The sequence below is a fragment of the Oryctolagus cuniculus genome, chromosome 16, assembly GCF_051225735.1.
Source record: "Oryctolagus cuniculus isolate XC-2025 breed Fujian yellow rabbit chromosome 16, ASM5122573v1, whole genome shotgun sequence".
Taxonomy (NCBI): domain Eukaryota; kingdom Metazoa; phylum Chordata; class Mammalia; order Lagomorpha; family Leporidae; genus Oryctolagus; species Oryctolagus cuniculus.
Window position 1 is genome coordinate 89,840,480 of NC_142882.1, and position 23,204 is coordinate 89,863,683.

The 23,204-nt window shown below is 64.3% G+C and overlaps 1 protein-coding gene across 8 annotated transcripts in view; it reads right to left on the reverse strand.

Moving 5' to 3' along the window:
- Positions 1-23,204, reverse strand: part of TNS3 (tensin 3) — a 190,124-nt gene that overhangs the window by 115,642 nt on the left and 51,278 nt on the right. For 6 of the 8 annotated variants that reach the window (XM_070059452.2, XM_070059444.2, XM_070059447.2 and 3 more), the window contains one exon: positions 12,089-12,121. The exons of the other annotated variants lie outside the window; for them this stretch is intronic. Coding sequence is in view for 1 of the 6 variants with exons in the window: in XM_070059447.2 (XP_069915548.2) it covers positions 12,089-12,121 (33 nt within the window). In the remaining 5 variants the exon portion in view is untranslated. The remainder of the gene's footprint in view (positions 1-12,088; positions 12,122-23,204) is intronic. 8 annotated transcript variants of the gene reach the window in all.

Consider the following 23,204-nt stretch of genomic DNA (forward strand, 5'->3'; position numbering starts at 1 on the left):
TGGCCACAGGCAGAGCCTGGTGGCAGCAGGGACTATAAAGGTCACCCAACCTGCCTGGGGCTGGGTCTTGGCTGCCGCTGAACGCCACGCAGAGCCGAGAGGAAGGGTGGCGGCCAAGGGCGGGAACCCGAGCGAGGCGCCTGCACCTGTCACTCCAACGGCTTCCCAGGCTGGCGGGGAGGCACACGCTCACTGTATAATCACACCCTACGTGCACCTGTTCTCTCTCCGTGACAGTTACCTGGACAGGGGGCGGGAAGGAGGGAGGAAGTGGGCACAGAGGCCTGGGGCGGGGGCTGCACACAGGCTCAGGGGGAGGGCAGGGGTGGGCACACGTGCGTGGAGGCACCCACCCCACAGCAGCCACATGGGGTCCCTTTCTAGGCTGGATGCGATGAGGGGCCACGGCCGATGACCAGCAGGGGGCGCCCTGCCTGCTCCCCCAGGAGGCAGGTGCCAGAGAAAACCTCGGGGGCCGGGGGCCAAAGCAGGACCTGCTGCCCCTTTGCCAGCCGTGCTCCTCAGACATGCAGGTACCCACAGGACTTCCAGCTGTTCCTCTGTGGAATGGGTTGGTAACAGCAGCCTCACAGGATGGCTAAAGGCCTGAGAAGATGCTGTCCAGCCCCAGGAGGAGTCAGGGGCCCAAGGCCAGCATCGCTCACCGTCGTCTGCCACCTGTGACCAGAGGCGCTGCCTGGCCCCGTGGCTGCAGCGGCAGTGGGGGTGTGGGGTCCTGAGGACGTCATGGTGACAGGAGCCCTGGGACCCAGCTCCCTCACAGACGCCATCATGGGCACCTGCGTGGGCGGCCGCGGGCCGCAGGAATCACAGTAACCGTGCACATTTCACAGCAGCTGGGGAGGGGCCCGGGGTTCTCACCACGGAGAAGCAGGGCTGTGGCGGGGGCGGGCGTGCCGAGGCCCCGGCCGATCACGCATGGCGCACTCTGCATCCACACCGCCCAACCTGGACCTGGCGCAGTCAGCACGCGACTGTCCAGGAATAACTGATGGGGGCGGGGGATCATGACCCTGCACCTGCCGCTGACACCAGGGCTGACCCCAGCCTGAGCTGCCCCTGCTGCTCCACCCAGCACACACTCTGAGGAGCAGCTGGAGGCCACCGCACGGCGGTTCCACCCAGGCCGGAGCAGGCAGATGCCAGGTCCCACCTGTGCGGCGGAGCTGAGACCACAGGTGCTGGCAGGCCCCAGCACAGAGCACAGGCCTGACGGGCCCTGCCTGGCCTGCCCCACTGCGGGGTGGGGACACACAGCTGCGGCCAGCACAGCCCCCACCCCAGCCTCAGGAGGGAGCAGCGGGACACCTGCTTCAGGACGAGAAGTGTGAACGGAGCCGTCGCAGGCAGCGCCGCCTTCACCAGGACCACCAGGACAGTCGCGGGAGGGGAAAAGCAGAGGGGGCTTGGGCAGCCTGCACGCCTGACCTCTGGGCAGGGCAAAGTGCAGGGAGCTTCTGCCCCAGCCAGGTGCCCAGCACACAATGCCCGGCTGGACTTCCAGCTTCCTGCCCTGTGTGCAGGTGCGGCCATGGGAGCAGCCCCAGAAGTGCCCAGCAGGAACAAGGACAGTCTTCCGTGTCATAACACACTGACCCGAGAGCCGCAGCGACCGTCCTCGGCCTGGGACTGACTGCCCAACTCCTGGGCAGAGAGGCAGCAGGAAGGCAGGAGCAGTGACACAGAAGCCCTCCCCACCTTCGCAGCTCGCGAACCACCCAGGCCAGCCTCCCTCAGGGCCGGCCACCGCAGCCGGGACTCCCCATTGCAGGAGCCTGTCCCCCAAACACAGGGACGCACGGGTTGCTGAATGCAGGGACAGTTCTAGCCCAGGCAGCACGGGCAGGCCAGTGGAACAGAGGGGAGGGAGATCCCAGGGTGAGTGGAACGAAACAGAAAGGTCTGCCCGCAGGTGCCGATGGAGCTGGGACAGGAGGAAGTGTGGGGTGGGGGGCAGCGGAGCCCACCTCCCGCTGTGCGGGGGCACAGACAGGCTGGGAGGGGCAGGTGTGTGTGATGCGCAGGGTCCTTGGGACAGAGCCTCCCCAGCCAGCAGTCCGAGCACAGGCAAGGAGGTGGCAGACCCAGGCCTGGTGCAGCAGCCCGGAGGAAGAAGACAGGACTAGGATCAGACCCAGGCAGGCGAAGGCTGGCGGGTAAACTAAGACTGCTCCCCGAAGGCAAAAGCAGAGCCGGTGCCGTGGGAAGAGATGTGGTGGCGGCGGAAGCAGCAGCCGCTGAAGCAGGAGCCCGGGCTGTGGCCGGGCAGCAGGGCGCTGTGGGTGAGCGCAGAGCCGGCTGCAGCAGGAGCTCGCAGACAGACGTGGACGCCCGGCCCGGAGTCTCCGACCGGGACTGAAAGCCCCGGCTGTGCTGTGGAGCCCGTTCTCTGACCCAGCTGTGCACCGAGGTGTCTGCACTGAGAACCGAGCGGCGGTATTCCTGCAGCCGCCTTCCCAGCACTGGCAACACCGGCCTCCCGGTAGCATCCCCTGCTGGTGCCGGCCGTGCCAGGAACAACGGCCACAGCACCACTGCCAGCCCCACGGATGCCGGGGCGCTCACTGCCTCCAACAATCCAAGCCTACTCAACGGGCTGCGTTCTCCCACGTTCTGCGCTCCAGGCAGTCGAAATCTGCTCTCCCCCCACACCCAGGCCTGGTCCCACCTCTGTATAAATAACTCAGAAGGGGGGTCGCCCTGCCAACTGCCATTTTCCCAGGGAGAGAAGAAGGAGGCGGGCACTTAGCATGCCAATTACGACGTCTCTGGGATGCCACACCCCACCCTGGAGGGGCAGGGTTCCAATCCTGGCTCCACTCCCGACTCCAGCCTCTTGGTGATGTGCACCCTGGGAGGCGGCGGTGACGGCTCACGGACTCGGGGCCCTGCCACCCACGAGGAGACCAGATTAAGCTGCTCGCACCTGGCTTCAATGTGGCTCAGCCCCGGCTGTTTGCAGGCATTTGCGGAGTGAACCAGCAGGTGGAAGATCTTTCTCTCTGTTCCTCTGCCTTTCAAGTAACTTTAATCAATTAATCAAAAATTTTGAAGAACGCTCCTGGCTAGCCTGGAGCAGTCCCGATCCAGCGTTCTCGGTGTTGCTGTCTGTAAGCCGCAGGGAAGCGGCGGCCCCGGTGCCCGTGAACGTGCTGTCTGCCCTGGCAGTTACCAGCACGCGGTAAGACAGGCTGCGGCGCTGCTGCGAGGACGTCCCAGCCTGACTCAGCCTCCGGGCTCCAGCCAGGGGCACAGGACAGCGGCTCGGGCCACACCGCCCACGTGATCGCAGGGGCTTGGGCAGCAGCCACCTGTGCTCTGTGCACGAGCACCCCCAGGCACCGCCACGGGCACCAAGGTCACCGGTGCACCCCCAGGTGGCCCCTTCCCCGCCCCAGGCCAGCGTGGAGCTGACCCCAACGTGGCCTCGCTTCATGCACAACCATCTTGGTGCACAGCTGGCACAGAGGGGAACCGGCCGAACCCCTGACCACTGCACAGTCCACGCCTGCATCCCCACCAAACTAGGATCTTCCTTCATCTGTTGAACTCGTTATCTGGTGGAGAATTAAACGTCTGACTGTGATGTGAATTTTTAAAAAGTGATCTGAAGAACTAAGAGAGAGAGAGAACTGGAGGAGTGAGCGTGGGGAGGAGAGAGGGAGGAACGGGAATCACCACACTTGTAGCACTGCACACATGAGCGAATCTGTCAGACGCTGAAAAACTAAACAGAAAATGAAAAGCAGCCCCGGCTAAAGGACGAGCCGAGGCGAGCGCCGCCCGCCACAAACAGCGTCACCAGGGCTCACCCTGCTCTGCTGCGCTTGGGTTCCGTTCCTCGGCCAGCCGGGTCCTTCCCCACTGCTGCCCGGGACAATCCCCGGCTGCGTCCAGGTGCCGGCCCCACTCCCCCATCCCCCACCCCCGCAGCTGCAGCCGCAGAGGGATGGCGGGCCTGGGCCCGGCTGGGGTGGTTTCTGGCAAGGGCTCGGGCGTCGAGAAGGCACGAGACCCGTAGCCGCGTCCCTTCTGAGGCCAAAGCCAGCGTTCAGGGAGCAGACCTGTGACCCCCCACCACTCTGGCAAGGGCTCGGGCGTTGAGAAGGCACGAGACCCGTAGCCGCGTCCCTTCTGAGGTCGAGGCCAGCGTTCAGGGAGCAGACCTGTGACCCCCCACCACTTCTCCTGTGACCCAGAAACCCTGAGTTCAGTTCCTGTGGGAAGGGAACCACACGGGACCCCTCCCCTCGTCCCCCAACTTCCAGGACGAGCTGGGCCCAGCCCCCTCAAAAGCAACTCAGGAGCCACGTAGCTGCTGCAGCCGGCCTGAGGCACAAAGAGATGCCGACCACGAAGAATCCACGCGTGCATTTTAAAGCCATTTTGCACCAAAATAAGCTCATCCTTCAATTTCGCCTTTCACGCACTTTCTGAAGCCTGCTGTAGGGGGCCAGGGTCGTGGAGGAGCAGGTTAGCCCACTGCTGAAGGATGCCTACAGCCCACATCAGCCTGCTGGTTCAAGGCCCAGCCACTCGGCTTCTGACCCAGCTCCCTGCAAATGCACCTGGGAAGGCAGGGGACGATGGTTCAAGTCCGTGAGTCCCTGCCACCCACGTACCTGGCTCACCCTGGCCACTCCAGACACGGGGGAGTGGGCCAGTGGATGGGAGATCTGCCTCTGTCTCCTCTCTGCTGCTCTACCTCTTAAACAAATCAGCAACTTTTTAAAAGCCCATTGTATAGATCACAAAACCGGACTTCCGTCCCACATTACAAAGCCCTGGCCGCCTGCAGGCCCTGACCTGCCACTCAAGCCTGCTCTCCAGGTCAGTGTGCTCCATGGGGACAGGCCTGGGGCTGCCCCGCACCCCACGGGGCCCAGAGAGGATCTGGGTGGGGAGTGTCCCGGAGTACCTTCCTCTAACGGGGAAAGCACCCTGCCCTGACGCCCGTCGCCTGCCCTCGGGGACGCAGCCGCCAGTGTGAGCTGGGCTGCGTGAGGACAAAACGTCCCTTCCCAGACAGCACCTTCTTCACACGCTCAGGGGATGACGGGGACGGGGAGAGGACCAGAGCCATGGAGGCGATGCCCGCGACACACAAACACCCGGGCTGGCCTCCCGCGACCCAGGCACCTGCTTCTCTGCACAGAGCCTTCGTCAGCTGCCAGAGCCCACCAGAGACCACCAAGGGCACCCACGGTTGCCCATGTCCACACTTGAGGCAGGGTAACGAGACCGGGCCTCCACCCAGGCTGACCGCAGGCTCCCTCCCACCCCTCACATCTGCCCTGGGCGGATGCAGATTGGGGGGGTGCGAGTGAGGCGCAGGTTCCTCAAAAGGAAAACCCCTCCCTCTAGCAGGCCAAATGCACTCTGGCCAATTAAACGCCGTGTCAGCAGAGCACTGTCCAGCGCCACTCTGTCACATGCTAACTTCTCACCGGCTCGGGACACTGAAACAAGTGCGTGTCCGCTTTCCACAGCCGCGCTGGTCGGCCCAGTGATGCCGGGTGGCCTCGGCAGTCCCTCCACGTTCAAAGCGTGTGCCTGCCACAGAATCTGCGACATGACGGGGAAGCGGATCGCGCTCCGCCAGGCTTCTCCTGGGCGATGCTGGCGCACAGCCCCCAGACCTGAACCACCTTCATTCGCCCACTCATTCATTCATTCATTCATTCATTCAAAATGCTGCCGACGGCGGGAGCCTGGGAGGGATGCTGCCCGCCGTGCCCTGCGTGCGGAGGGCAGGTCCCCCAGGGGGCCCGGGTGGGTAGGAGCCAGGGCCAAGGGCTCAGCCCCTCCCCTCACTTTAGGATGGGAGTCCGGAGGCCCGGAGAAGAGCGGCACCTCCAAGCACACAGGCGCAGTCCGCGGTCAGGGCGTGGGAATTCAGCACCTCACGGCAGCGACACACCTGGCAGCACAAGTGCCCACGGCAGGTGGGGGTGGGAGGGCAGGTGCAGGCTGCAGCCCAAGGGAGTCTCCAGCCATGGGCCTCGTGTGTCTTTAATCATTAGCCAAGGCTTTGTGCTCGCGGGCTGTAAGCTGACACCAGGTTAATGTGTCCCTGCACCTGCACTGGCCGACAAGGGCTGCACAGTCCCGGGCCTGGCTCCAGGACCCCAGGGGCGAGGCAGTACACACTGCGGGGGCTTCTTCCCTCTCTCCCGAGCTCCTGATGCCGATGAGGGGTCCTCAGAAGGGAGACCTCCTGGCCCTGGCCTCCCACCCAGCACTGGGGAGCCGAAGGCGTGCCCTTTCGTCAGGTGTGGCAAGGGACGATGGCATCAAAGCCCAGCGCTCATCACAGAGCAGCCCACGGTCGGAGAGGAGGGAGCTGACCGCCCACGCGGCCCGTGCTGCAGGGGCCCAGGCCCCGGCCACGGTTCTTGGGGTGTCTGAGGGGCAGCTGAAGAGGCTGGTGGGCAAAGGTCAGAGCCGTTCCCAGAACTGTCTCTGAGACCTGGTCTGGCTCCGACCGGCCGGCTGGCCCAAGCCCTGCCGGCCCAAGAGTCCCTGCAGGGAAAGCAGGAGCCCCTTGCAGGCCTGCGCCCCCTACCTGCCCAGGGAGGAAGGCTCCTGGGACTTCCCGGGGGTCCTGGAGCACTGGCACTCGGCTGTTCCTCATCAGACTCCTCCCGCACACACGCTGCACGGGCATCCTGACCACTGGTCTGCGGCAATGCGGGGCGGGGCCTCCCCGGGGTCTCTCCTCACTGCAGGCTGGTCCTGGTTGCCCATCTCCTGCCTGATGTGGCCACAGCAGCTTCCTCTGTGCTCTGGGGGCAGAGGGAGTTCCAGAAACACCTGGGGAGCCGCTGGCCACGACCGAGAGGTGATGTGCTGGAGGCACCTGGTGTCACCTGGCCCAGGGCTGCCCGTGACCGGCGGCAGGGGCTGAGGTCACCGCGTCTCTGAGAGCTCCCTGCTCCCCTGCCCTCTCCACAAGGTGGACGCATCGCTCCAATCTTCACATGGCCTGGTGTCTCTGGCCGCTCCCCCTCTGCTGAGGGTGCCGGGCGCTGGGTCCGGCCTGCCCAGACCTCATCCCTGTGTGATCCCGGGCAGCCGTGTTCAGAGGCGTGAGACAGGCGTGGTCTCGGAGACGCCACCTCGTTCCCTACACCCACCCTACAGAGGCGTCCTCTGGGCCCACCAGGAGACGGCTACTCGCTGCCAAGTCCGCCTTCTCACCGCATGTCAGCTCCCCACCTGAGAGGCCAGAGGAGAGCGCAGCTCCGGGCCTCCGGGGGCTGTGGGGTTAGCACGGGGAGCCCCGGCCCACCTCCCTCTCCTGACACGCGTGTGTATTTTCATTTCGGAGCTTCGTCTGGCTCATCCCAAAACCACCGTGTGGTTCCCTTGACCTGATGCAGAGCCTGAACTTGGACCTCACGGGCTCTCTGCTCAGCAGTCAGGGGATCTTCCCAGCTCTGTGGCTGACACGGCCCCAGGCCAACGCATTCGAATGCAGACTCCCGATGCGTGCAGGGCCGTGGTGGGCCCGGACGCGTATGTGCGTGCACACATGAGCCTGCAGGTGTTCCTCAGAAGGCAGTGGGGGTAGCTGGGCTTCTGGAGCTTTCCAGAGTAGAGACAACACACAAGCAGGAGGCCAGCAGCCTCCACGCGGTGGCTGCACACACGGGGGACGGGCACACAGGAGGCCCTGAGGGACAGATGTGCACACAGAGCCCCCGCGGGCCAGGGCCACCAGGGAGCAGCCCAGTGTCACCCCAGCTGCCCCAAGACCTCGGCGCTGCCGCCTGGGCCCCACCCGGCACGTGCTGCTGCTCCCCTCACCGTGAACTACAAGGGATGCGGGAAAGCACCTCCTCTTCGTCCCTCGGACCCTCAGGGCCCCCGGGCCCACTGGTGGGCATTCCTTCTGAGACGTCCGACACTGTGCAGACCGCCACGGCGGCTGGAGGCGGGCGCGAGGGGGCAGCGCGGGCTGGGTGCAGGTTTCCGGAACCACGGCGGGCTCCTCCTACAAGATCATTTGTGTGTTTGAGCAACTGCACTGAACAAGGGACGTGTGCACACGCATGCATGCACACACACACCCACACAGGTGTCATTAGGAAAGCCCAGGTGGAGCGCTCCTGAGGTCGCCGTTGGCACAAGGCGCCCATTGTCTGCAATCTGATTAAACACAGGGAAGCGGGGCTGCATCCTGACTCAGCTGTCGGTCAGCCTCTCGGCTGCCGGCGGCGGCGGCAACCTCAATGCCCCAGCGCAGCACCCTGTGTGCGGCGGCGCAGAGGTCACGGCGAGGCGGGACCCAGGCCTCTCTCAAGGGCAACGGCCGCTCTCTGTAAACAGCATGGTGCTTCCATGGAACTGGCGGCACCGGGCCCTGCCCTGGAAAGAGCAGCCGTGAGCCACTGGGAAGGCCGCCCCGGCTGGGCAGCAGGCAGCGCACAAGGCCTTGGATGGGCTCCCGGTCTCCCCTGAGACTGCCGGAACCCGTGGGTGCTTGGCTCCCCTGGGCAGTGCACGAAGCTGAGGATAAGAGAGGAAAGCGATGCCCTGCTCCGGACCCTCAGTGCAAAGCTGCCAGGGCCGCACCGTGAGACGACCCTGCAGACAGCAGCGGCGAGCAGAGGCCCTGCTCCCACCACGGAGCCCCTTCCACCAGCTTCCCGTCCTCGGTCTCCAATCTAGGGGACGCAGGAGCGGACGAGCGCTCTGTATCTGTGCGGTGCCCTCGCTATCCACCAAGAGAACGAGAGGCCAACACAACACAAGCCCCACACTGCAGGGGCTCTCGAATCCACAGAACAGTGCCCAGGCCTCTCCCCGCTCACCGGGGACCTTCTGAGCACCGTGGCCAGTGCCAGGAATTGTACCGTGGTCTCACTCACCTCACCCTGAGGGTGCCCGGGACCAGGTGGCACCACCCCCATCTCACAGGGAACAGGGAGCCCAGAACAGCGAAAGCTCTCAGCTCAGCACTCTCCCACGTCACGCCTGCATGGGGTCCACACTGACCACCGCTACGACGTTACGTGCCTGTGTGCACGTGTGGGGACGTACGTGTACCCCCAGGCACCCACAGCCCCGACTCTGAACATCAGGTACAGCATCAGCTGACAGCAACAACACGCTGTGCCTTTGCACTTCTAGAAGTCCTGGGTGGGCCCCAGCGCCCACAGCAAGAGGCCGGCACTGACCTCCCTCCGTAGCGGCCTCCCCCTGTGCCTGGGGACTGGCAGCCGCCCTGCACCTGCCACGCAGCTGGGGCTCAGGACATGTCCCAGCACTCTGGCGTCCACTTTCCATCATCCCCACCTGCTCTCGCCTCCCTGAAGACAAGGTGCCCGTCAACACCTGTCTTCTGCTCACGGCGGCTCCTGGGAAACTCAGGGCCTGTGCGTGGTCGCCAGCCGAGTCGGCGCTGACACAGGAGCTCTGCCTGTGCACCACCGCACCCTCACATCCCTCTCTCCTGGCCAGATGCGCAGAAGGCGCTGACACCAGGAACCTCAGCAGGGAAACGGCCCCCACGTGAGCAGCCCGGCCAGTGCAGCCCCGCAGGAAAGGCCTCCTCCCTGCCCTGTCTTGTACAGCCCTGGTGGTCAGGAGTGTCCACTATCCCTCTCTTTGTCTCTCTCTCTCTGCCTCTCAGATTAAACAAATAAATGCTTAACCACTATTCCACTCAAATATTCCAAACTCCAAAAGCTCTGAAATCTACACTTATGACCCCAAGCATTTCGGACATGGGCTAGTCAACCTGTGTATGTGTCCACTTTCAGATAAAAACGAAACACGTGGCCGGCGCCGCGGTTCACTAGGCTAATCCTCCGCCTTGCGGCGCCGGCACACTGGGTTCTAGTCCCGGTCGGGGCGCTGGATTCTGTCCAGGTTGCCCCTCTTCCAGGCCAGCTCTCTGCTGTGGTCAGGGAGTGCAGTGGAGGATGGCCCAAGTGCTTGGGCCCTGCACCCCAGGGGAGACCAGGAGAGGCACCTGGCTCCTGCCATCGGATCAGCGTGGTGCACTGGCCGCAGTGCGCCGACCGCGGCGGCCACTGTGGGGTGAACCAATGGCAAAGGAAGACCTTTCTCTCTGTCTCTCTCTCTCACTGTCCACTCTGCCTGTCAAAAAAATAATAATAAAAAACTAAACGCGTAAAAGACATACTCACACACACTCGCGTGATCCAGTGATTACATATGTGATCAATCGTACACACACGTTCACATAACAACCCACGCATGCACGTTCAGGCACCTCTAATCACACAACACACAGACGCAGATTCACAGGCATGTAACAGCTGTATACTCACACACACATGCACACTGGTGTGTGCACACACATACACACACACACACACTCACAGCAACAGGGGCAGCAGCCGGCTCACTCAGGGGCCCTCTGAACAGGAAGCTACGTTCCGATGTGCCAGACACAGGACTTGGCACCCCGAGGCCCCAGGGAGGCAGGGACGAGCCCTCGCCGGCGGTCCCTGTGGCTCCAGGCTGTGGAGGCTGGAGAAGGCCCTGAGGGACTGTGCTGGAGCAGGGGCATGGACACGCACTCCCTGGGGGCTGCTGCCCACGCTCACCCACATGCGTGCCAGCAGCGCCTCTGAGCAGAGGGGAGAGCAGCAGTGGACACTGGGAGAACGGACCTCAGCCAGGGCCCCAGGACGGCTCACAGCCCAGGACCACACGGGCCCGGGGCACGCCAGGGCAATCAGTCACGGAGACAAACCATAGCTGGTCAAAACCAAGTGCCTACAGAGACACACCCCAAGGCCACGCTGGAAGCCCCATGACCCCCACAGCCCCTGCTGGGAGCCCCATGACCCCCGTGGCCCCCTTGGGCACCCCACAACCCCCAAGACCCTGGCTGGGAGCTGCATGGCCCCCATGACCCCAGCTGGAAGCCCCACAACCCCCATGACCCCAGCTGAGAGCCGCACAACACCCACGGCCCCAGCTGGAAGTTCCACGACCCCATGACCCTGGCTGGGAGCCGCACAGCCCCCATGACCCTGGCTCAGGGCCCCACAGCCCCCACAACCCTGACTGGGAGCCCCACAACCCCATGACCCCGGCTGGGAGCCGCACTACTCCCACGGCCCCAGCTGGAAGCTCCACGACCCCATGATCCTGGCTGGGAGCCCCACAGCCCCCACGACCCTGGCTCGGGGCCCCACAGCCCCCACAACCCTGGCTGGGAGCCCCACAGGGAGCAGGGAGCCTAGCAGCCACATGGAAGCAAGGCAGTCGGCCCGACGGCAGCTGGAGCCCTTCCTGAGGGTCCCAGCTCTCGATGCTACAGCGGGAGGAGCAGCAGGTGCACCTGTGTCCGTCCCTACAGGGAGGCTGGACCTGCTCACGCCCCCAGCATCCAGACGCTGCTTCACCTGGCCTCCTGGGGGTCACATCCGATTTGCAGAAAAAGGTTGGAGCCAGCGCTGTGGTGCAAAGGGTTAAGCCTCTACCTGCGAGGCCGGCATCCCGTAGGGGCGCCAGTTCAAGACCCGGCTGCTCCACTGTCGATCCAGCTCCCTGCTATTGCGCCTGGGAAAACAGCAGCAGATGACCCAAGTACTTGGGCCCCTGCACCCATGCAGGAGACCCAGGAGATGATGCTGGCTCCTGGCTTCGGCCTGGCCCAGCCCTGGCTGTTGCAGCCATCCGGGGAGTGAACCAGCAGATGGAGTTCTCTCTCTCTCTCTCTCTCTCTCTCTCTCTCTCTCTGTGTGTGTGTGTGTGTGTGTGTGTGTGTGTGTGGTGTCTTTCCCTGTCTCTCTGTAACCTAGTCTTTCAAATAAATAAGTCTTTAAAATGCACACACACACAGGGCATTTGTCAGAACTGAGTGTTCACCAACCGAGGCACCAGGCTCTCCGCACACCACACGTGACACAGGCGAGGCCCCTGCGCACACTTCTCCCTGAGACCATGTCAGCTCGACCCAGGCCCTGGGGAGTCAGCCCTGAAAACATCCGCGGGGCTCAGGAGGCAGAGCCCGCAGAGGGCCCTGGCTCCTCTCCCTAGGAGACACAGCTCTGAGGGAGGGCGCGGCGGGCGCCCGGCTTACCTGGCGCAGGTGCACACAGCAGGGGGTCACCACCTTAAAGAGAGAAGAAAGCCATGAGCGAGGAGATTCTCAGAGAAGCTTCCACAGCCATAAGGTGGGGCTGACCACACGCTAGGACCCGGGACGTGGAGGGAGCAGAGCACGGGCAAGCGTCCGCTCGCTTCGGGCACCTCTGTCTCGGGAGCCATGCATCTGACACCCAGCAGAGCCGCACCTTCCACTTCACCCCCTCCCCAGGGGGCGGTGGAGGGCTCTGCCCAGGGCTCCTCAAGCTGCCCCCACCCCACACACACCCACTCCCAGGGACCTGCAAAACGGACTGCCCCTTGTAGAACCTTCCACAGGCGGACCTGAACAGAGAGTCTGTCCGTGGCGGTCACGGTTTTCGAGTCCGCACAGGGTTCGGGAGAAAGGAGCGCTGCTCATCAGGGAAGACTCATGACTTGAGGGGGAGAGAAGACGGCAGGAGAGGGTGGGCACCCCAGGGACGACCCAGGGCGGCGGGGGCCTCAGGCCAGGGCCCGTTGGCTGCACCGGGCCTCACAGTGTCCCCGTGTGAGAGCTGCCGGCTGCAGTGGGGTCTCCCCGCAGGGGCTGGTGAGGAGGGGGAGTGAGAGGGAGCTGGCAGGGGCTGGTGAGGAGGGGAGTGGGAGGGGGCTGGCAGGGGCTGGTGAGGAGGGGAGCGGGATGGGGCTGGCAGGGGCTGGTGAGGAGGGGGCTGGCAGGGGCTGGTGAGGAGGGGGCTGGCGGGGGCTGGCAGGGGCTGGTGAGGAGGGGAGCGGGAGGGGCTGGCAGGGGCTGGTGAGGAGGGGAGCGGGAGGGGCTGGCAGGGGCTGGTGAGGAGGGGGCTGGCAGGGGGCTGGCAGGGGCTGGTGAGGAGGGGGCTGGCAGGGGCTGGTGAGGAGGGGGCTGGCGGGGGCTGGCAGGGGCTGGTGAGGAGGGGAGCGGGAGGGGCTGGCAGGGGCTGGTGAGGAGGGGGCGGGGCTGGCGGGGGCTGTTAAGGAGGGGGCTGGCAGGGGCTGGTGAGGAGGGGGCTGGCGGGGGCTGGCAGGGGCTGGTGAGGAGGGGAGCGGGAGGGGCTGGCAGGGGCTGGTGAGGAGGGGGCTGGCAGGGGCTGGTGAGGAGGGGGCTGGCAGGGGCTGGCGGGGGCTGGTGAGGAGGGGGCTGGCAGGGGCTGGCAGGGGCTGGTGAGGAGGGGGCTGGCAGGGGCTGGCAGGGGCTGGTGAGGAGGGGGCTGGCAGGGGCTGGCACCGAGCACGGAGCCCAGCAAGTGGAACCGGCTGCCCTCCTGCTCCTGCAACAGGACCCGCGCCCCAGGGGCCGCCCGGCTCCCTGACTTCCTCCTGCTCCGCCGCCCCCAGCCCCCCCATCCTCCAGGGGATTTTCGAGAACCTGCTGAGGAAGGAGAAACCCCAGGGGCTCAGTGTCCCTGTGGTTGGCCGTAGTGGGGGCCACTGCCCATCTGACTCAGTCCAGTTCCTCAAGGAATCCATGACACACGGTCATCCCTCGTCTGGGACAGGCCGTGACCTCACCAGGACACTGACTCACACTCGTCTGGGGTGGGGCTCCCCGCCCAAGACCCCGCCCACACACACAGCGGCCAGCGGGCAGGATGCCTCTTTTCCACTCGTGTGTCCTGAGCCCCACACGTGCACGTCCAGCTCTGAGCAAACTAGCACGAAGCCAGACAGCCAGACACTAACACACGGGGACTGGCAGCACAGGAGGGAGGTAGGGACGGAACCTCGGGGTGTGGGAGGCAGCAGCCAGGGAGGCCCCACGGGACACGAACTTCACCGACCACGCACACGGATCCTGGGCCTCACCACACACGCGACACGCGAGCCCCTGCCCGTGAACACCACTGTCGGGGCTGCACACGGCTACGACTCCACCTCCAGGGCATTCTGGGAAAGGCGAGGCTGACAGCCAAGAGGTCAGAGAGACCGAGGGCCGGCTGGGGGATTTCCAGGACGGTGGAGCCCTTGGCCACACCACGATGGCACACACATGTCCCCGGCCTCTGTGCAAATCCCCAGAGCGCGCAGCCCCCACAGTGAGCTCCCATGCAGACCAAGGGCTGGCTCCCAAGGGCAGGGCGGCCAGCGCCAAGGCTCACAAGGCTAATCCTCCGCCTGCGGCACCGGCACCCCGGGTTCTAGTCCCGGTCGGGGTGCCAGATTCTGTCCCGGTTGCCCCTCTTCCAGGCCAGCTCTCTGCTGTGTCCCAGGAGTGCATGGAGGATGGCCCAAGTGCTTGGGCCCTGCACCCCATGGGAGACCAGGAGAAACACCTGGCTCCTGGCTTTGGATCGGCGCGGTGCGCCGGCTGCAGTGGCCACAGCGGCCATTGGAGGGTGAACCAATGGAAAAGGAAGACCTTTCTCTCTGTCTCTCTCTCTCACTGACACGTGAGGAGCAGGCACAGGCCTGCCTCTCCCCAACTCTGAAGGCTCCTGAAGTGCTGTCTGTTCACTTTGCTGAGTGCGTCGCCTGGAACGCTGTGCCTGCTGAGAGAGTCAACGCAAGAGCAGACGCAGCAGCGGAACCTGGAGTTTGGAAGCAGCAGCCGCAAGGAGTCAGCCCGGAAGGTAGGGGCGTCCCCTGCACACCTGCAGCCACACAGGACCCAGCCCTGAAGCCAGGGGCGTCCCCTGCACCCCTGCAGCCACAAGGAGTCAGCCCGGAAGGTAGGGGCGTCCCCTGCACCCCTGCAGCCACACAGGACCCAGCCCTGAAGGTAGGGGCATCCCCCGCACCCCTGCAGCCACACAGGACCCAGCCCTGAAGCCAGGGGCATCCCCCGCACCCCTGTAGCCACAAGGAGTCAGCCCTGAAGCCAGGGGCGTCCCCTGCACCCCTGCAGCCACACAGGACCCAGCCCTGAAGGTAGGGGTGTCCCCTGCACCCCTGCAGCCACAAGGAGTCAGCCCGGAAGGTAGGGGCATCCCCTGCACCCCTGCAGCCACACAGGACCCAGCCCTGAAGGTAGGGGTGTCCCCTGCACCCCTGCAGCCACAAGGAGTCGGCCCTGAAGGTAGGGGCATCCCCTGCACGCCCGCGGCCACACAGGACCCAGCCCTGAAGCCAGGTACATCCCCTGCATGCCTGCAGCCACACAGGAGTAATTACTGGGCATGTGGAGCCAGGGGAACTGACCCAGCTGCCCTCACTGCACCCTGAAATCGGAGGCCTGCTTTCACCCAGCACCGTCTGCCAGGACACACTGGTCATCACACACAAAGCAAACCAGCCCACATGTACGCAGCGGCTGAGGGCCCAACTGCACAAACCACACAGCCTTCAGGAACATGAGTGGGTGTGGCAGCCTGAGCAGCTCCCTGGGCCGGCAGGGCCACTGGGACGCGGCAGCGCTCCATGCTCACTGGCACCCGGCTGAGCCAGAGCCTCTCCGGGGAGGACCCACCGCGGCCCCACTGCAGAAGTGCAACACACTGGCGCCGCAAAGGCATCCCCCAGGCGACGGGGTGGCCCCACAGGCAAGGAGCCCCCTGCCGAGGGACAGAAACGCAGGTTTCTACCAAGAAGGCAAACGTGAGCTTGAGCAAAAACAATGACCAGGTGGCCGCCTTGGGCTCTGACTCCTCGGGCTTCCAGACCAGGCCCGGCCTGGAGTCGGACGACCACTCGGTCTTCTTCCCTCCCCTGGAACATGGAAGGCCACTGGCCACTCTCAGAACTGGGGGTCCAGGCTGCTGTCAAGGAGCAAATGGGGATGCAGCTGCCACGTGCCCCCCACCCCCACCCCAGCTGCACCTGCTGCACACCTGGGCAGGGGACAGGGGGTTGCCGCACACATGGCTCCCAGGGCAGGGCGGCACCACAGTCACAGGCGCCCATGCCGCACTGGCCTCACTGGCCTGCCCACGTCAGGGAGAGGCATCACATGAGGAGGAGGAGCTGGTGACCAAGCCGGGGTGGCCTCCAGGGTGGGAGGGCCGGGGGTGGCCAAACGCACACTCTTGGACCCTTTCTCCTGACACCAGGATACCCGGTGGGCCTGGGCCCTTCCTCTCTCCCTCTCTCTTTCTCTCTCTCTCTCTCTTTAGAGAAATGCAGAGAAAGCGGTCTTCCAACCTCTGGTTCACTCCCCAAATGGCCACATCGGCCAGGACTGAGCCAGGCCAAAACCAGGAGCTTCCCCCAGGTATCTCATGTGGGCGCAGAGGTCCAAGCACTTGGGCCAATTTCCGCTGCTTCCCCTGGCCATTAGCTGGGAGCTGGATCAGAAGTGGAGCAGCTGGGACTTGAACCAGCATCCATGTGGGGCGCCGGCACCGCAGGAGGCGACTTTGTCAGTTATGCCACAGTGCTGGCCCCGGTCCTTTCTCCAGATGCCGAGACACATGCAGGCCTGCGTCCTCTCCGGGGTCCTCCATGCCCTCAGCACGGGGAGGTGGTGGCTTCAGCAGCTGGGCTCTCAGCTGCCCGTCCCAGCTCACAGAGCTGGAGACCAAGGTGCTGCAGGGTTTGGGGACAGCCCAGCATGGCTGTGTCACCCATGATGCCCTGCGGATGCTCCAGCCCCGTTCTCTGGCGAGCCGGCCACTTGAGGACCCTCACAGGAGAGCAAGTTCATCTCCCATAGGAGCTGCCACCTGCTGGCCACAAGGTGCCCCCTTGGGAGTCAGGGCAGCTGCAGAAAACCCAGGAAGGGGTGGCGTGCCACAGGCCGGGAACGCAGCCCCAGGCACCGCAGGACGGCCCCCCCGGAAGGCTCAGGCCTGAGAGGCCTGCGTGAGAACCACTTCATGGCCGGCTCCTGGCTCCGTTCGTTACCACGGACGACCACAAACAAACAGAGCCTGGCCCGGCCCACACCTGCTTACGTGGACACCTAGGGCCTGCCAGTATCGATAAGCTCATCTCGGGGCAACAGGGCAACAGGGCAACAGGACGGTGGGGCAGTGGCGTGGTGGCCTAGACCCAGCCCTGCTGTGCCCCTGGGGGTGTGTGTGAAGACCCGGGGTGCCCTGTGCGGATGTGGAGGGCTATGACGGAAACTGTGGGTCTGTGCAAGTATGTGCATGAGGACCATCTGTGTGTTCCCACCCGAGGCACATCTGTGTCCAGGAGAGCGTGTCCATGCATGTCTGCGTCAGAGCATGTTTGTCCACATGAGTGTGTGTCTGTGCCCAGGTATCCACGTGAGTGTGTCCACGGATTTCTATATCAGAGCACATTTGTGTGTCCACGTGCCAGCATCCATGTGTCTGTGTGTGTGTGTGTGTCCGTGTGACTGTGCCCATGTATCCACATGAGTGTGCCCATGTGTATCTATATAAGAGCATGTTCCTGTGCCCATGTAACAGTATTCATGTGTCTATGTGTGTCTGTGTGACTGTGTCCATGTATCTATGTAAGAGTGTGTCCATGGACTGTGTCCATGTGAGAATGTTCATGTGTGTCAAAGCATGAATGTCCATGTGTCTGCGTGTCTGTGACCATGTGATTATGTCCACGTGTGTCCATGTCTGTATGTCCATGAGGTTGTGTCCGCGTCAGAGCACGTGTGTGTGTCCATGTGAGCATGTGTCCACGTGCGTCTGTGTCAGAACATCTGTGTGTGTCTGTGTTTGGGAATGTAACAGTGTCCATGTGTGTCCATGTCCATGTGACTGTGTGTCCATGTAAGATGTCCCCTGTGTGTCTAAGTGAGAACGTGTCCACGTGTGTCTGTATCTATGTGAGAACATGTCTGCCTCTGTCAGCGGGTCTGTGTGGGAGTGTCTATGTCTATGTACATGTCTCTGTGCATCTGCATGTTCCTATGTATCCATGTGTGTGCCAGTGGGTTACATGTGTCAATGCATCTGTGTGTATCTGTGTGCCCATGTGTGTGCCAGTGTGCTAGGTGGTGTGTCCATGTATGTGACTGGAGTGTTCTGTGGATCTGTGTGTCCACATGTGTGTTCATGTATGTGCACACACACACAAGCTCAGCCTGCAGCTCCATCCCTGGGCTCAGAAGCCAGGAAGCGCATCGGCCTTAGAGACGGTTCACCCTCAGTGGCCCGCCCCGTGTAGATGAAGGCCAGGGCCAGGGTGCCCACCTCTCGGGTGGGGCCTGAGCACGCACTCCCGACACCCCTGCCTCTCCTGCGGCAGGGAGGGACGAGCCAGCTGCCCGTGCGTTCAGACACCGCTTTCCTGATGAAGAAACTCAGCCATTCAACCGCTCCTCGGACAACACCAAGACAGAGAGGTTTCCCCAGCCACATGCCTCCCTGACCGACGGAACAAAGGCCATCTGGTCAGCGGGGGTGGGGGGTTCTGCCCCAGGTCACCTGGACACTCTGGAGGGAGGGGGGTTCTGTCCCAGGTCACCTGGACACTCTAGAGGGAGGGGGGTTCTGTCCCAGCTCACCTGGACACTCTAGAGGGAGGGGGGTTCTGTCCCAGGTCACCTGGACACTCGAGGGAGGGGGGTTCTGTCCCAGCTCACCTGGACACTTGAGGGAGGAGGGTTCTGTCCCAGCTCACCTGGACACTCGAGGGAGGGGGTTCTGTCCCAGGTCACCTGGACACTCGAGGGAGGGGGGGGTTCTGCCCCAGGTCACCTGGACACTCGAGGGGGGGGGTTCTGTCCCAGCTCACCTGGACACTCAAGGGAGGAGGGTTCTGTCCCAGCTCACCTGGACACTCGAGGGAGGGGGGTTCTGTCCCAGGTCACCTGGACACTCGAGGGAGGGGGGGGTTCTGTCCCAGCTCACCTGGACACTCAAGGGAGGAGGGTTCTGTCCCAGCTCACCTGGACACTCGAGGGGGGGGGGTTGTGTCCCAGCTCACCTGGACACTCGAGGGAGGGGGGGTTCTGCCCCAGGTCACCTGGACACTCGAGGGAGGAGGGTTCTGTCCCAGGTCACCTGGACACTCTGGAGGGAGGGGGTTCTGCCCCAGGTCACCTGGACACTCGAGGGAGGGGGGGTTCTGTCCCAGGTCACCTGGACACTCTGGAGGGAGAGGGGTTCTTCCCCAGGTCACCTGGACACTCTGGAGGGAGGGGGGTTCTGCCCCAGGTCACCTGGACACTCTGGAGGGAGGGGGGTTCTGTCCCAGGTCACCTGGACACTCTGGAGGGAGGGGGGGTTCTGCCCCAGGTCACCTGGACACTCTGGAGGGAGGGGGGTTCTGTCCCAGGTCACCTGGACACTCTGGAGGGAGGGGGGTTCTGTCCCAGGTCACCTGGACACTCTGGAGGGAGGGGGGGTTCTGTCCCAGGTCACCTGGACACTCTGGAGGGAGGGGGGGTTCTGTCCCAGGTCACCTGGACACTCTGGAGGGAGGGGGGTTCTGTCCCAGGTCACCTGGACACTCTGGAGGGAGGGGGATTCTGTCTCAGGTCACCTGAACACTCTGGAGGGAGGGGGGTTCTGTCCCAGGTCACCTGGACAGCCTGGGGGGGGTTCTGTCCCAGGATGTGGAGTGTGTGGGCACCCCTGCCCCCCCACAGGCTGGGCTGGCTCTTGCTCAGGATGATATCGGTTCAAAACCAGTGACAACAGTGATGAAAATGCAACCAGTCAGTGCTGTGGCATAGCGGGTACGACCAACGCCTGCAGTACTGGCATCCCATATGGGCTGCTCCACTTCCGATCCAGCTCTCTGCTAAGGGCCTGGGAAAGCAGTAGAAGGTGGCCTAAGTCCTTGGGCCCCTGCACCTGTGTGGGAGACTCAGAGGAAGCTCCTGGCTTTGGATCGGTGCAGCTCTGGCCAGTTAAGGAGTGAACCAACGGATGGAAGACCTCTCTCTCTCTCTCTCTCTCTCTCTCTCTCTCTCTCTGCCTCTCCTTCTCTCTGTGTAACTCTGACTTGCAAATAAATAAATAAACCTTTTAAAAAAAGAAAGAAAATGCATCCAATACACACACAGAGGATTCCAACAAATCCAGGGACCCCCAGCAGGTGGCAGGGAGGGGAAGTGCAGCCTCAGGCGCAGGTCCCACTGTCCCACAGCCACACGGGGCCTGGGCTGGGGGCAGCTGGAGCCCTAGCGTCACTGCACGAGGTGGAGGTGGCAGCTCGCCTTCGCTTTCTCTTGATGGACACGACTCCTCCAGAGGCCACGGGGACACCTCTGTCTGCAAAGTCCCCAGACCCGCCCCAGTCGCTGGGCTGGGGGAAGTATGCACGAAGCCCACGCAAGCTCAGGCACGGTCCGGCCATGGTGCCCGTCCCTGCACGGCCACAGTCTGGAGGGTGGTGGGAGGGGCCTTTCCACAGGGCGTTCCGTGGACTCTCACCACTTTCACTTCCACTCACCAACAGGACAGCACCCACGGCAGGACCGGGAGAAGGAAAAGCCCTGAGCTGCCCTGTGACCACGAGCACCATTCATGACCGGCGGGGAGGGGCAGGCTCCAAGACGCCGGGAGTGCCACAAGAGGCGCCCGTCTGCGTGGACGTCGGAATCAGCTCTGGCCGTCCGCCCACGTGGCTCCAAGCCCGCCCACATGGCTCCAAGCCCGCTCACGGTCCCAAGGCCAAGGTGTCGGCAGGCTGAATTCTCCCTGCATCCTCACCCGGCCGCCCCCTGTGTGCCTGTGTCCTCAGCGCCGCCCCCTGCTGTCTCCTTGTCCTCGGGATCCGTGTCCTACTTCCTCTTCTGAGCACACAGTCGCTCGGGATCAGAGCCCCCTGGTGACCTGGTATTACCTGTGTTACCTGTTAAAACAGCCTGCTCCCGGTACAGCCCGTCCTGAGGTTGAAGGGTGAGGGGGAATGTGGGGAGACGGCGACAGCTCAGCCCTGACACCTGCAAGCAAATGTCTGCAGGATCGCTGACCACGTGGAACATTCCGGAACACCAGCACAGCTGGGTCCTCCAGGTGGCCCCGGAGGGCTGCAGATGTGAGGAAGGCAGTGAGCCTCCTCTAAGTGGCACAGCCAATTACCTCCCTGCTTGGGACATCCGCATGCCACATCAGAGCACCCATCCAGGCCCGGCACCCTGGGAGGCAGCAGGTGAAGGCCAAGGGCTCGGGTCCCTGCCACCCACGTGGGAGATCCGGACGGAGCCGCCAGCCCCTGGCGTGGGCCAGGCCCAGCCCCAGCTGCTGCAGGCATCTGGGGAGTGAACCAGACAATGGAGATCCTTTCTCTGCGTCACTCTGCCTTTCAAACAGACACACACACACATACCAACAAAACGCCTGCTGCTAAAATGGGCCAGAGGGTGGGGGTCGGGCTCTCTCCTCACCACCAACAAAGGGTCCACGCGGAGCACACAGCACGGAGCACAGACACCGACTCCGGCCGTGCCCCCGCGCCCCGCTGTCAGGCCTGACCCAGCCGCACTCCTCCAGCAGCTCGGCCGGCGCACTCGGCATGGAAGCCCAGCCGGGCCTGCCCTGATTCCCATGAGAACCCCCACCAGCCAGGGGCGTGCAAGGACGCGGCCGAGCAGCAGGGGGGAGGTCCCGCCTGTGTTTCTCCTCAAGCGGAAGGGCAGGCTGGGGGCAGAGCCGCGAGAGCAGATGAGCGGCCGCCCCCGGGCTCTCGGCTCTCAGCCTGGCTGCTCGCCTCCCGCTTCCTCTCCCGGCCCCGCGCTGTGATTCCAGCACACGCCAGGAAGAGACAAGACAGGGCCCCGCACCCCCGCATTCCTCGGGTTGTGCCCCAACTCAACTCCCCTCCCTCGACGGAGGCCCAGGGCCCACGAGGGAGGCCTGGCTCTCCCGTGGCTCCAGGCAGATATGTGGGGGCTTCAAGGGAACACAGGAGAACAGATCAGCACCACCCACACCGCATCACGAGCCAACCGCAAGGCCAGCGCCGGACAAGGCCTGTGATTCCCCGGGTCTCGGATGCCCCCGGGGACCCCTGCCCACTGCTTCCACCCAGCCAGGGACCTGCACGTGCTCAGTAACAGGCACACATCCCTGCGGCCTGGCCAGCTCGCCAGCCTGGGCCCGCAGATCCGTGGTGGCCAGACACCCGCTGCCCAGCGGAGGAGGCTGAGCCCCATGGAGGGACAGGCGCTGACCCGGAGCCCCAGCCCCTCGGGCCGGCCCTTCCCACTCTGCTCTGTCTGATCAAGCAGAGGAACCAGGAGGCCACGGGTGCCTGCCAGTGCTGGCTGCTCGCCTGTGAAAGTTCCGGAAGCTCATGAGCCCGACGTAGCGAGAGGACACGAGAGGCGGTCATCTCGTTTACTTTTCCTCCAGTCCTCTCCCACCGGGAAAATCCCTGCCTGGACTCGGGCCCTCCGGGGGCCGCACGCCGTGCCCTGGCAATGCCCGAGGCCCTGCGAGCTGGAGGAGCCGCATCTGAGCCGTGTGGACGGACTGTTGGTGGGCCCAGGGAACACCCCTGCACACCACGGGGGCTCCCACCACAAGGGGGCGTCCGACCCCTCCTCCCGGAGCTGGGCTGGGCCTCGCGTGCCCTGGGATGCACTGAGACAGGGATTAGAGCCCCCCTCGGTGGCTGGCCGCAGGGAGCTGCCTCGAGGATCCTGTCCATGGGCCCAGCTGCCACGCTGCATAGACGCCAGAGTGGCCATGAGGTCAGGCCCAGGCCCCCAGGAGCCAGCGCCAAGTGACCGAAAGCGCCGTGCAGGCGTCCGGCACCGTCCAGCCACTGCACCCTGCTCCTCCCCTCCGCCTCCCTACATCTCCCCAGGGGGCAGGAGCAGGAACCCACGTCCTCTGAAGGGACCAGGCTGGGGGGGGCCCACCTGGCTGTGCTCTGGGGCTGGCCACCATGGCTGCAGCAGCCCTGGACGAGGCTCACAGACCTCCTCCCTGGACGGGGAGCCAGGCTGGGCCGGGCAGGGGCAAATGCAGGATGCTGCGGGTGGGCAGAGAGAAGGGTAGCTGGCCAGGTGAGAGCACATGGAGCCGGCCAGCAGGAGGCCACGCAGCTCTGGCCGGAGCCAGCAGTCCTGAGCGGGGAGTGCTTTGGTTGCACCCTCAGGAAATCAAGAACCCGGCTGCTCTGCCTGCAGCCACAGAACGGCTTCCAGGCCAGGCAGGGTTGCATCAGAACCCAGAAAACGCAGCCTACCTTCCCCCTGTTTAACAGCTCACAAATGAAATCTACGCTCGCCAGCGGCAGGCAAGGGCCCGCGGCACAGCTCGGCGGCTGCGAGA